The 12,010-nt window shown below is 37.2% G+C and overlaps 1 protein-coding gene across 2 annotated transcripts in view; it reads right to left on the bottom strand.

Annotated features, from left to right (window-relative positions):
- The window catches only part of PCGF3 (polycomb group ring finger 3), a 54,145-nt gene that overhangs the window by 16,890 nt on the left and 25,245 nt on the right, over positions 1-12,010 (bottom strand). For both annotated transcript variants that reach the window (XM_032206454.1, XM_032206455.1), the window contains exons 2-3: positions 4,804-4,921; positions 1,708-1,804 (exon numbers count right to left, since the gene is read on the bottom strand). In XM_032206454.1, the coding sequence (XP_032062345.1) occupies positions 1,708-1,804; positions 4,804-4,912 (206 nt within the window). In that variant the 5' untranslated portion in view covers positions 4,913-4,921. The remainder of the gene's footprint in view (positions 1-1,707; positions 1,805-4,803; positions 4,922-12,010) is intronic.

Below are 12,010 nucleotides of genomic sequence, written 5' to 3'. Positions count from 1 at the left end.
TGTGTTTTGGCTTAGGATGAGAAGAGTGCTGATAACACGCTGATGTTTTAATTGTTGCAGAGCAGTGCTTACACCAAGCCAAGGACATTTCAGCTTCTCACTCTGTCCTGCCAGGGGGCAGGCTGGGGGTGCAGCAAGAGCTGGGAGGGGACAGACCCAGGACAGCTGACTCAAACTGGCCAAAGGGGTATTCTGTACCGTATGGGGTCATGCTGAGCAATATATAGGGGTGGCTAGCCGGGGTGGGAGGGCCGGACTGCTCAGGGTTAGGCTGGGCATCGGTCAGCAGGTGGTGATCAGTTGCATTGTGCATCACTTGTTTCATACACATTATTAATAGCAGTACTATTATCATCATTGTTATCGTCATTATTGTTATTATTATTTTCCTGTCTTAATAAACTGTCTTAATCTCAACTCACAGGCTTCACTTTCCTGTTTCTCTCCCCCATCCCAAGAGAGGGACTGGGGGAGGGTGAGCAAATTGCTGTGTGGTGTTTAGCTGCTGGCCAGGTTAAACCACAACACCAATCCATAGATAAAGTCAGAAACAGAAACTAAGTATGTCTCAGCTGCTGCAAGGTCATTCCTTCAGTAGAGCCTGGAGTACAAAATCCTGGATCTGACTTAAATAACATGTTTGCAGGTTAAATAACAGGTATTCTCAGGTTTCTCATCACCTGACTTGTGCACTTCACACCAGTGGAGACCAGAGAATAATTACAGAAATGGCAACAATTCAAAGACTATTATGTATGATTAGAAACCTCTTGAAATAGCACTACATGAAGAACCAAAATATCATTAATTCTAAAATTCATGTCAAGCAATAGCAACCCAATTTTCAACTGTCACATATAGATTTACAGGAATATCTCCAAAAATATTTCAATGTAAATGAGTAAATCTGCCATTACTATGTGATCAAAGGTGAGAATTTAACATCATTCAGATTTGTTAAATAGATGATGTTTGGTTTATGTGTTCCCCAGACCGGGGGATGAACAGGCATTCAAGTCTATATTCTAACATGTATTGTGAAACTCTTGACTACCATAAATAAACTAGTAAACCAAAATTAGGCAAAGCAAAGACTGCTTTAATCTTGAAGGGGCAGTATTTTATAATTATTGCAGGGAAGATACTTCCTTTGAAGTGCATTCAATGACTAAAAGCCAACTGCTGAATTCCTTCCTAGCTGTTCTCAATTTGATGCTCTGCTTCCTGTCTCTTTTTGACATGGAAAACAATCTTCTGAATCAAGGCACTGGTATATTCCTGTAGCTTTACAGTAGACAAAACTGCTGTCTTGAGTGTTACTTGTTCCTTCCTGCCTATCGGTACTCACTTCATCCTTCAAAGCACGATTCGACAGGGACTTACAGTTTTGATGATTTAGTAAAAGAATAATTTCTACAAATGTTTCATTTATGTAACTTTAATGAGTCATTAGAACTTCTCAAAATTTAAACAGTAAAGTGCATACTTTGCATATTAAGATTTAAAAATACTAACAGATGTTAAGAAATTGCAAATTCATAGCAAAGTTTGATCCTGTTATCTCCTCACATAATCATGTTCAACCTTCCTTTTAAATGCGTAGCGTTCTGATCAGCAATTAAGAAAATTTAGGAAAAAGCTGTGCTGTATTAAAGAGGTTAAAACAGTTTAGAGTGCAATTAGTTGCATTTTTGCTTTCATACCTACCCAATATACTGCAATGGGTGGCTCTGATGTATAACAATTCTACAAGTCGGACAGGTGTTGTTTTCTTCCAAATATTTCACTAGGCAGCTTCTACAGACTGGTAACAAGGACATCCACAATTAAAAAGAAATAAAATAATAATAATAATAACAATAATAAAAGCTTCTTTTCATATGTTTACAGAAATGCTTGTTACTGAAATATACACAAGAGTAATTTTTTACATTGTGCAAGCATATCTAACCACACGGAACAGAGTTTCCAACATTTTTCACAAGTGCTCCTGATACAGAAAAGCGATGCACTAGAATTAAGGCACCTGTACATAGCCAGAGTCTGCCTAACATAGCATACAACACACTATCCCATTTTGGAATTTACTAGAACTAGTTTCGAGCACACCAGTTTCCAGCATCCAGCTTGCACGGATGATACTACATGCATTATATACCATACTAAGGTACTAAGCCAAGCTGCTTTAACCATGGCCACACAGAGAAGTGTACCGTGGAAGTGAACCTAGGACAAAGACATCATTCGTATATCTATTATTTTTTAAAACAACAGAAAATGTTCCAAAACTGGATATCCAGGCAATATTTCACCTCTAATTTTCACAGGGTACTTGGCAGTTAAACTTCCTTCAGAAAAAATAATTCCATAGGGACAGATCTTCAGTATTTGTAAGAAGTGCTAGCAAAACCTGCTAAAGCAGTCATACGTTATAGAGCTGTACACTTTTTGGAACATTTTCCAGCTCCATATACACACTTATTCACATCTGATTCAAAATCAACTATTTATTTATTTCTTAAGAAACAGTACAGATAATACACATCACTACATCATTTCATCTGAAGTTCTAAATAATCTCAAATTAAAAACTGTAGAGGAAAAAAAGTGGTATTTTTCTTCCTCAAACAGCAGCAGTTCATTTTGGTATTAATGCGTTCATTCTTATCACACAAAATGAAAGAATTCCTTTAACTACAGTGCCATCTACCTCTCAGACAGGATGATGGTACATTTGGAAAAAAAAAAAAAAAACATCTGTTAATATCAGGGAAATTATTCAGCAGCAAAGCAAGCATCCTGACTGTACTCCACATTGTACTTCCATGGTATCAGCAATAGTACTGTTGTTGGTAGAGGTTATGGTTGGGACAAGTCCTGTAGCTTTGTGCACAAAGCAGAGATCTTGCATGCATGGCCGTCTGTTGCAGTGGAATGCCACAACAGTAGCTCCATTCACAAGAGTGAAGCTATACCCTGATCTTACCAAGCCAGTGATAGCAGAACCAGGGACAAGCCACAAATGGGGGGAAAAAAAAAAGAAAAAAAAACAACAACAACAACAACAACAACAAAAAAACAGTAGGAACAAGCAACAGGCATTCCCTGGCCTTTGAAGAAAACACTGTGTATTAATAAAAACTTACTTCATAAGTGAATGTAAGAAATGGTAAGGCTGATGTGAACAGATTGGAGAGCTTGTTTTTTGTACTATTAGAAGAACGACGAAATATTACCCTCTAGCTCTAAGTTAGACAAATGACTTGTCAAAATGTTGTTTTTATATGTAATGTCTTGTTGATGTGAAGTGAAGACTTCGGGACAAAAACTACAGAAAAGTCTGGCTTAAGGATCCAGTTGTCTCCCCTACTCTCCAGAATGCGCACTATAGAAATTAAGATGTGAAACACGAACTGAAGGGACAGAAGAATAACCAAAATGGCATGGAAGCATGACAAGAATAGCAGACTCATTAAAACTGATGAGCAGAACTTAGAAAAGAAGTACAATGGAAAATATAATATTAGACAAGTCATGAGTATCTTATTTCCCCTTTGTATGAAATTTTAAGTGGCATATAAGTCAACCGAAATAAAAATTTTCATTTTGTGGAGACAAAGCCACTGCCATCAAGTAATTCCCTTCTGAGAAAGCAATGAGGCCATGGGTGATGAAGCTATTTGAACAACATACTAGTTTTATCAGAATAAAATATGGTGACAGAAGCATTGTAAAATGCACTGGATGTAAGGAGTTGTATAGCAAGTACTCTTTAATAGATTAATGCAGGTAAACAAAAACAAAACAAATGATGTTCTCAGCTCCCAGCAAATAAAACCGGACAAACAGAAGGGCCCAGCTTACAAGAACATGTTGGTAACCTGCAGGAATTCTGAAGACACAGCTAGAAAAAATACTTTTGGTAAAACCCTGTCATGTAAAGTAAAGCCATGATTGTAGCTACTACAGAAGATACTGAATGCCACTAGCACGGGTCTTCTGGATTGAAGATTAATTCCTCAGCTGACGCGTACTTTGGCAAAGGAAGCTAAGAATCAGAACTGATTTAAGACAGAACAATTCTTGAATTGGCACTTTGGACTAAGTGAGTTCTATGGCTCTTCCTCAGGAGGACTGATTTTTATTGATTCTTTTCAGACCTTTAGTTGGAACTCTGCTCATATGCCAGTCTCCATCACGGTATTTCAAACCCTATCATCCTTACATACTGTGATATTAGCAACAAAGGTACTGAGAAGAATTTATAACTTCAAGTGAAGGTGGTTTTGTAGTTATTGTTTTATTGAAGTCTAAGGCTTTGTGAGGTTCAAGGGCATAATTCCTTGATCTGAAACTGGAAATTCACAGAGCAACATAACAAATACCTCAAAATATTCTGGAACAAATGCTTACTGTTAGGGTACAATAAAATATACTTATTCTTCATCAAATATGGTTGCTTTCTGCATAAAGACAGGAGAGCAAGAGACATCTGGCAGGCTCCAGGTGGAGCACATATGCTGGGTCAACTGTCACAGAAGAAATAACTAGGCATACCACATTCCTTTAGCAGGAAAATTAACTGCATTTCTGAATACATATGTTACCACTTATCTATGGCTTCAAGTTTGGGCAGTAAAGCTTTAGTGTTCTCTTCACTTGTTTTGTTAAAAACATCATTTTGTTAAAAGACAGTGTCTAGCAAATCATGCATTATAGATGCATAATAGATGTTTGAATTTCAACTAAAAATTGTTGCATCACATTGCACATCAAATAAAAAAAATATTTAATTATACTCACACGTATGTAAGCATTCTGTAACAGTGGTAGCATCAATCAGGTATCCATTGCACAGGCGACAGGTTATGTGGGCATTAATGTCCCAAAGCTTAATCTTTCTTGTTAGCATCTTTGGTGTCTGCAGAAAAGAGATATTATACAGTAACATAGCTGTAATGATGAGGTAAAAGTTGTTTGGGCATAAATGATTAACTAGAATTCACCTAAAAGATATGTTTACACAGCTAAAGGCTCTCATACACCGTATATATACACACATGTGCATGTACACACAATGGTAGCACTGACTTTGAAAGAACTTCTCAGAAATGAAAGGTGAAAACAAGAAGTTTTTACAAGTTAAGGTTTCACTGTATTACAAGTTAAAGATTCACCAGCATTGAAAACAGTCTAATTATCTATTGATAAGCCCCTTGCTGCCCATGGGACTTGGATATGAGATCAAATCCTACCATTCTGTTGATCTAAGTAATCGCATTTGGTTTAGTCATAGGAAAAAAATCATGGGGGGAAAAAAAAAAAAAAAAAAAAAAAAAAAAAAAGTGGAGTAAAAGTTCTCAGAACAATTTGAAAGCATTTTTGCATTTTTAAAATTCAGAAGTCAAAAGAACTGGGGCTGGCTTGACATAGTATGCTTAACCACACTTACGCATCTGCCTTGTGCCACTATGGTTAAAGCACAATTTTGAAGCCATCTCAATTAACAGAGCTGAAAAGTAAACCTTATGAAATCTCATTTTATTTATACTCAAGTTAATAGAAGAGCAAGTTACAAACCAAAATTGTCTCACCGGCAGAACTGCAGTTTGCCATACTAAGAAATGTGAACTAGGAAGTTTACCATTCTTCAGAGCAAAGGATGGCATAACCATCATTAGATGGAAAAATAAAATAAATAAATACTCAAAAGTTAGAAGTGAAACCGCTCATGTAACTTCTTTGGCAGCAACTTCGAGAAGTTGCTTTTCTCCAGTTACTTCGAGAAAACAGAAAACAAAACTTGTGCCTCAAGAAGCACATTGATATTTTTTAAATGTATCTGCATTTTCTTTTTCAAAATGTATTGACAAGAAAATTGTACTGTTACCACAAGTTGACAGCATTAATTACATGAGCCATTTTAGGCTGCTCATAACTTATCACATCGGGCTCCTGCAGTGCAGATGTCACCTGATTACACTGTTCTCTACTAAAATGACTTGACTGTCCCTGGCTCACAAATACTAGTTCTCATCTAGTTTACTTTGGGATAAATTTCAGAGTTTGTTTGGCAACACATTTTCCCCAAATTTCACAAAAATGTCGTAACAAGGTCATACCACCTTAACTTAAACAAAGGAACAGAACACGACAAATTAATTAAGCAAAAAGAACTATCACAAGGCAAACTTTCATAAGAATCAGAAGTATACCAGTGATAAATTAGTACTTTATATTTCAATATAAGTTATGGAAAAGCACATCCATCACAAGCGCACGCAGGATTGCATTGTCCTATACAAAAAAGGACTAGGAAGACTTCTACTTCTCACGCCTAAGACAACGCAGACATCGAACTTGTTTTATAGCATCCAGATTTCTTATTTAAGCCAGTGACTAGCTGTTACAGAATAATGGAAGTGCAAACCCTAGTGCCCAGTTGCAAAGATAGGTCAAAATCAGTGCTAGGAAACTGAATTACTTTTCTAAACCTAATTTTACAAGTTTGCTTCTAACCATCTGAAAAACACACACACATTAAACATTTTCAAGTTAGCGCATAAGATATCCAGTTAAAGAATCTACTGCATGAATTACTTAAATTTAAGGAAAAAGATATGTATAACCACTCATAAGAAGTGTTCAGGAAACAGCTTGGAACTTCTATTAATGTAGGCAGCACCTTGGAAAACAAAATTCATGAAAGACAGAAGAGAAACCAAGCTACAGGAATACTTAGAAGAGGCCATATTAGTACAATGCTAGTTACTTGACCAGTCAGGAATTCAGAAACAGGTGTTCAGGACTGAAAGATTAAATCTAACCTTTAATGAAGCATACGAGCCAAAGATACTATAGCTAAAACTGAAGCAAAGAAGTTATTACTTTTCTTGAAAGACCTTGACAATTTTTCCCCACTGCATTGCCATTACAGGCATCACAGGATATAGCACTAGGAAAAAAAAAAAAAGCGCAGCTGTCCTGGTTTCAGTTAGAACAGAATTAATTTTCTTCCTAGTAGCTGGTGGAATGCTGTGTTTTGGCTTAGGATGAGAAGAGTGCTGATAACACCCCGATGTTTTCATTGTTGCAGAGCAGTGCTTATACCAAGCCAAGGACATCTCAGCCTTTTGCTCGGTCCTGCCAACAGGCAGGCTGGGGGTGCAGTAAGAGCTGGGAGGGGACAGACACAGGACAGGTGACCCAAACTAGCCAAAGGGGTATTCCATACCGTATGGGGTCATGCTAAAATATATATAGGGGTGGCCAGCCGGGGGAGGGGGCCGGACTGCTCGGGGTTAGGCTGGGCATCGGTCAGCGGGTGGTGAGCAATTACATTGTGCATCACTTGTTTGTACATATTATTGGTAGTAGTACTATTATCATCATTGTATTATTATTATTATTGTTATTATTATTTTCCTGTCTTATTAAACTGTCTTTATCTCAACTCATGGGCTTCACTTTCCATTTCTCTCCCCCGTCCCAGAGAGGGAGGGGGGAGGGTGAGCGAACGGCTGCGTGCTGTTTAGCTGCCGGCCGGGTTAAACCACGACAGCAGCAAATGAAAACAAATTTAGATGTGACATAATATTATGAGAATGATGAACAAAGAACACAGAAAAGAAGGTAAATATACTACAAAGAAGTAGTAAAGCCATGTTTAGCAGAAGAAGGAAAAAAAACACACTCCACTGACCGAATGAGAAATAAAATCATGCACTTCCTAGCAACTGAGAAAATACATGTCCAACAGAATATCCTGAGAAGGCCTAACTGGCAAACCAAACCTGTGAAAGTTTCATATACCTTTCTAGAATGGCTCATAGAAACTCAACAGATGATTAAGAACAGAAACAGGAAACTATTGACAGAAGTGACAGAATGGTAGCAAGCTTTTTCCAGTGCATTAGCTACCTTAGTTTCAAAGCAAGATTAAAAACTGCAGTAGGAGATTTCTCCAGAAGGCCTGGCCCACACTGCTACCATACAGCAACTACAACAAGAGAAGGAAGCATTCACTGCATAGACAGCCACAGAATCTTCAATGCAGCTGATAAGCAATGCAACTTTTTTTAATATCTTTAAGCAAGCTGTTAGGATCAGACTTCACCTTAACCAGTATCTCGTGCCCTCTAGTGTCAGGAAAAAAAATGCTTATTTATTTTTCAAAACAGTTTGTTTTTCAAATCTGTAACAGCAGGAGGACTTACACAGTGTTAAAAGGAGGAACTAGCAGCAAAATGGTGCATCACAAAAACGTCAGTTTAGTTAGACTACATTTCTAGAGACTCAGACTTTGAAGACAACTCAGATTCCTTCCCTGAGGGAAAGAAAAAAAAATAATTAAGCCAAACTAATGACATAGATTAGAAGAAATGATAGAAGGTCTAAAGCTACAGCCTCATGTAAGAAATTAAACTCATTAATAACAGCAAAAATTAAAAACTCAGAGTGATTCCAGATTCATCACGTATCTGTTCTGTATTGCTTCAAAGGAAAGTAAATAGCGTAACTTCAAATTACACCATCAACTTTTTTTTTTTTTTTAATCATCATCATTTGTGCAGGATAAACAGGATAAATTTTGTACTTCGAAATACAAACCTAAACTACTATTCACAACATTTTGGAAGAAACTCTCCATGTTTCTTCCAAATCACCAGGGGAGGTGATTGTACCCCTCTGCTCTGCCCTTGTGAGGGCATATAATAACAGGACAAGGTGGAATGGTTTTAAACTAAAAGAGGGGAAATTTACATTAGATGTTAGGAAGAAATTCTTCACTCAGAGGGTGGTGAGGCACTGAACAGGTTTCCCAGAGAGGTTGTGGATGTTGCATCCCTGGAGGTGCTCAAGACCAGGCTGGATGGGGCTTTGGGCAGCCTGATCCAGTGGGTGACAAGCCTGTCCTGGGCAGGGCAGGTGGAACTAGATGATTTTTAAGGTCCCTTCCAACTCAAGCCATTCTATGATTCTACGACTATGTGAATAGAGGTAGAGCATAGGATGACATGACATATGTTAACAGCTATCAATTTACAGGGGGTACTAGTCTATTTTAAGTACATATCTGCCCTTGAGGAACTCCAATATTCCCATGTCCCTGCTGAAAAAAACTTAGTCACTTTCATCATGTAAGATCACAAGTTCTCACCAAATACATATACAGACACACACACTCTCTTTGAGTAACCATATAGACATGGAATAACCATATATACATGGAAGTTCACTTCTGTAGAGGAAAAAAAAAAAAAAAAAGGATCATGTTCAAGGATTAGGAGCAAACAGAAAAGATAACAACTGCAGGAATTGAAAAGAATACCATAAATAAAAACCCAAATCTTATTTCTAAGTCATCTTAACTCCACCTTAATTATTACAGAATCTCCCAGTCATTTCAATGTGACAAGCACAGTAATGAGCTACAATCTATTTGTTAAAAGTGTATGGGCTTACAATACATCATTACAGCTAGCAAATCTCAGCTCATTTACTGAGTTTACCAAACCAAGCTACTGAAAAAAAACAGTTAGGCTTTTTTTTTTTTTTTTTTAAATAGTGGGCTCCCATGAAAGCAACATAATATGTACATTGAGAATCTCAGTATTCTTCAGAAGTCTCAGCATTTGCCTTGACTATTTATACAGTAATCTCAAAGAGTTTCTTCTACCATAATAACATGTAGTAATATAAAGGAAAGCGAGAAAAGCACATTTACCAGCTGCTGGATTTCTGAGCTATTCCAACAGAAGTAACATCCTTCTACACAGACTTCTTACACTTTCTGCACAGACAGCTAATCCATATTAGTCATATCATACATTGCAAGTAAAAACTGTCTCTAAGCAGCATGCAATGTCCAAAACACAAAGTTAGACTAAGAACCACCAAGATTAGCCAGTAGCAAGCCTATTTTCTGGAGAGAACCAAGCTTTCCCTTTAACACCTTCCCTTTGAAAAACGGAATGAATTTCTCCAGATCTGAATTTCATTCAAGTAGTATCTTGCACAAATCTCATCTTCTCATCCCTCAACCAGAAAGCACTATTTTTTAAAAAGAGAGATAAATGTGAATTCAGGAAATTCCAAAACAAGTAATCTAAAAATAATAATAATAAAAAAGTATCTCTGAATACATGCTCCCAAGCAAGCCTGTAACTTCAGAACATAATAGTGTTCAGACAAGTGGATAAAGCCCCAAGCAACCTGATATGACCTCATAGTTTACCCTGCCTTGAGCATTTGGATTAGATGATCTGGTATCTCTTCCAACCTGAGCTACCCTATGATCCCATGAATTTACTACCCTATTACACTACCTTAGTCTACCCATGTGATAGGTATACTTAATTTCTTGCTATTTCGGCTATACTCAGGATGTTCATTTAGGTACATCAAGGAACTGGTGTCTGGTTATAATCACACAGATTTAAACTCAATGAAGTTAGCACAATCCCATTTAAAACTTCTGCTTTTAAAAGAAAAGTGGAAGAATTAGGTTGATGTTTAGTCACAAGCGCTATCCTGAAGTAATGATAGGAGAAGATAAGTCTACTTTTCCAAAGCACCACCTAGTCTGGTGTCTTGTATTAAAAAAACAAACAAAAAGCGTAATACACAAAACAACCCACACAGCAAACATGCAACTTCAGAGGACAGACCAGGATCTGAAAATTTGTAACAACATTTTTCAGAACCAAACAGAATCTTTTTCACAGTTGAACACTGCAAACCTTAGTCCCCATAGCAGTTAGAAGACCACAAATATATTTCTTAAATGTATGTTTAAGAAAGTCAGTCAAAGTCAACCAAAGAAAATCTGTAAGACATAGGCCTTCGTTTTTTCTCCTACACAGTTACCTGCTTAAATTATAGTCTATTTCAGTAAGTAGTCTTGAATAAACTGAAGGAAGTGTAGATAACTTTATGAGACTCTCAATCTGCTGACTGAACGGTAAATATTTTAAAGCTTCTCACTCCTCATCTAGCAAACAAGTGAATGTTAAGAGTCAAAACATGATTTTCTTTCACTCAAGACCTTGTTGTTGGAATGAGAAAGTTTCATTTATCAGTTCTAGAATCACAAAAGATTTCTCAGCAACACATGCTTCTCAATAATCAACCTGAATCTCACCTGCTTTTACAGGAACTGTAAAATGCAAAGAAGTTAACACTCAGCAGGTTACAAAGATTCACAGGTTCGTGTAGTTTGGAAGTAACTTCCAAAAGGTTCTAATCCCACTTTGCACTCAGTGGCCTTACCAACTCAACTTCCTGAGAATACGAGTATCTCAGACAATAGCTGAACAGCCACTTTTTACGCATGCCATCAGTACTTTCCACTGGGAATTATTTTAGAGTCATACCAAAACAAATCAACAGTGTACTTACTGCTTTAAAGAAATAGGAAACCACCTAGAGTTTCAGAGACCTGAATCAACCCTTGAAAGCACGAAGAAGTCCTGTTTGAGAAATTTTAAAAAGAAAGCCCTGAAAAAACTGGGCTAGATCAATCTTTGTCATTGAGGATAACTAACAAAGCCTCCTTTCCTGAACTCTGCTAGTAAAGAATTCTGAAATGGATGAGAAAGATAATGGAAGAGCTATCCAATTCAATCTTGAAGAGACTGCTTTCAGCTGTAAAACAATTAATTATTCAGAAACAGCCTATCTACAATGGAAAGAGAAGAGGCAATATTTAAGTGACAGAATATGGACAGCACACAAGCAGAAAGTTCCAAACATCCTAGTAATATGCCAAAATGATCACTTGGACAAAGATTTATGTTTCTTCATCTCAGTTCCAGTTGATATTGGTTTATAACCACGCTGCTGGAAGGGAACGCCATCAGCCTCTGACTGTCTGGTATTACATCATACATGAGGCAATGCGCGAAGACGATTATAAAGGCATCTGGACTACATTCCTAATTCGAATAAATAAATAAACGCACACACCCAGAGTCAGGAGATGCAGACGTGCATGTCAGTCAACTGGTGT

This window comes from Aythya fuligula, chromosome Z, assembly GCF_009819795.1.
Source record: "Aythya fuligula isolate bAytFul2 chromosome Z, bAytFul2.pri, whole genome shotgun sequence".
NCBI classification, from domain to species: Eukaryota; Metazoa; Chordata; class Aves; order Anseriformes; family Anatidae; genus Aythya; species Aythya fuligula.
The sequence above is the reverse complement of the archived record's forward strand: the minus strand, read 5'-3'. Positions and strand labels throughout refer to the sequence as shown.